Below are 2,406 nucleotides of genomic sequence, written 5' to 3' on the forward strand. Positions count from 1 at the left end.
TCTCATCTCGTCTCGTCAGCAGGAGCTTACAGTTATTCAGATGAGAGAAGGTGATCTGATTGTGGAAAACATGATTTCCGTCTGGAGATGGTTGATAGATGAAGAAAGCAGGACTGTGTTTGACGTGTGCATCAAAACTTCAAGTAATTAAAGTTTAGAATCGAATCCATGCAACGGGTGGAGCTACTTTCCACTGTACTAACGAGGAGGTCTTCATTAATTAATGGTGATTCCTCACAAGCTGCTCAAAACAGTCTTCGACAGACTTTCGATAACTCGGCCAAAAAAATCTATTCAGTGGTCCAAGAAGAGAACAGAAGCAGCTTCTGTGAAGATCTCAGATGGTTGTAAAGACGTGGGCTCCTCCTGTAGCGCTCTCTGCTTCCACAGTCCTGTCAGGATCAGTTAGCTTCAGCGAGTGCTGACTGACGCTGCGGCCGCTAACGAGACATCTCTGTTTCAGCTGTGGGTGGTAAAACAAGGCGACACCTGCGAGGAGGCTCTGCAGCGCCACCTGGTGGAAGACAAGAGTCCCAACGGAGGAGCGTCCTACGCAGACTTCCTCTACCATCTCCACGTCAACTCTGTCCGGTTGCTGCAGTGACACACACACACATTGTCTGCTCAGCTCAGACGGATCAGAACGCGTGACTCCAGTTCTCACTGCATATTGTTGTCATTTATGAATAGAGAAGAAGATACGATGCACAGGACGGGACGGTAGATGCATCCTTTGATTTATTTAATGACTGCTGTGACGAGAGCTTGTTTCTGAAAATATGTTTCTGATGTTCCTGACATGGCAGATGTCTACCTGGGATGTGTGTGTGTGTGTGTGTGTGTGTGTGTGTGTGTGTCAGTGTGTGGATCATCTCCAGTAAATAAATAAAGGCTTTAATTTAACCGTCATTGAAGTTTTACATGTTTGTTTTTTCCAGTGTGGAGCTAATTAGCGGCGAAGCGGTAAAGTTTCAGACACATGCAGGTGAACATGTGACTCTGGAGGCTGAACTGTCTGCTCAGTTCAAGTGGCTTATAAAAAGTAAGTGGCTGAAGCAGGGACGGGACTGGACGGGTGCTAGCATGCTGATTCTTGCTTTGTGACACTAAACACAGTGCGGCGTAGGGAGGACATGAATTGCCTCATACTGCAGGGGTTTAGTCTTTCACCAAAGTGTTGGACAAACCAAAATTGCCCACATGATGGCACTAGAGGAATAGTTCAGAGAACACCACAGCCATGTCGCACTCAGACGTCCGGACCGTGGGAGGCCTGTTCTGAGTGGAGCCTGTCCTGTTAAACGCTGTACGGCCTCCGTGCTGCTGCTCCGTGTCAGGCTGGTAACGGTCTTCCTGTAGTCTCTTCATGTAGAGCTACAAGTCTGTTTTTCAGATCCGCCCTCACCCTGACCCTCAGAGACTTCTTTGCCATGAGGCTCCATGTTGAACTTCCAGTGACCAGTAGGAGAGTGTGAGAGCGATGACACCACATCTAACACACCTGCTCCCCAGTCACACCTGAGACCTGGTAACACTGACCAGTCACATGACACCGGGGAGGAAAATGGCTGACTGGGCCCCATCAGGACATTCTCCCTGTGGGGTGTGCTCACTTGTGCTGCCAGCAGTTTGGACATTAGTGGCTGTACGGAGTTACTCTGAGGGGACGGTAGCTCTACTCTGTTACACCAGCTGCACACCGGCTGCTTCACATGGTAGCAAAGAACCATTTAGTCAGTGTTGTCCCATGAAAAGATAGAATGAAATATTTGTGGACTCACTTTTGTGACATGCTGTATGTGTCAGCACATCTGAAGGCAACCCCATCAGTTGTTGCTGAGAGACCTCACTCAGAATGATGTTAGTGAACTTTATGGCAAAGACCAAGACCAGCACTTTAACCGGCAGACATTGTGGGTAAGTAATCCATTCACTTGTTGAAATATTACAGAACCGCTCCTGTTAAAGTGGCTCCAAAGCATTTCACCTGTCATGTGGATTAATATGAAACGAATGCCTGGCAGAGGGTTTTGAAGTGATGGTAGCGTTTCTTGCTGGCAGGTGGATCCAGCAACTACAAAGCACACCCAAAGGCCAAACAACTAGAAAGAGAAACCAGAAGGAGATACAAGATGAGCACACATGGAGGTAAAACCAGATCCAGTTTGTTGTCATGGTGCTGAACATCCACAGCAGGACAGGCAGGAGGAGAGCCTTTCTCCAGGATCCAGGAACTAAAAGCGATTAAATGAACCAGTGTTTGCATCTCTGGATCAGCAGTTCAGCGTTCTGACAGCTGGTGGCATGAAGCTGCTGATCAGTCTGGAGGTTCTTCCTCTAACGCTCCAGAAACGTTTTCCTGATGGCAGCAGTTCAGACGGTTGATGGAGAGGCTGTGAGGAGTCC

At 48.2% G+C, this 2,406-nt stretch overlaps 1 protein-coding gene across 1 annotated transcript in view; it reads left to right on the forward strand.

Moving 5' to 3' along the window:
• The window catches only part of LOC103362347 (protein transport protein Sec24C), an 18,937-nt gene extending 18,041 nt beyond the window's left edge, over positions 1–896 (forward strand). Inside the window, exon 21 of the mRNA XM_008288675.1 lies at positions 464–896. Coding sequence (XP_008286897.1) covers positions 464–604 — 141 coding nt within the window. The 3' untranslated portion in view covers positions 605–896. The remainder of the gene's footprint in view (positions 1–463) is intronic.
• Positions 897–2,406: the final 1,510 nt, after the last annotated feature.

Source organism: Stegastes partitus, unplaced genomic scaffold, assembly GCF_000690725.1.
Source record: "Stegastes partitus isolate 25-593 unplaced genomic scaffold, Stegastes_partitus-1.0.2 Scaffold569, whole genome shotgun sequence".
Taxonomy (NCBI): Eukaryota; Metazoa; Chordata; class Actinopteri; family Pomacentridae; genus Stegastes; species Stegastes partitus.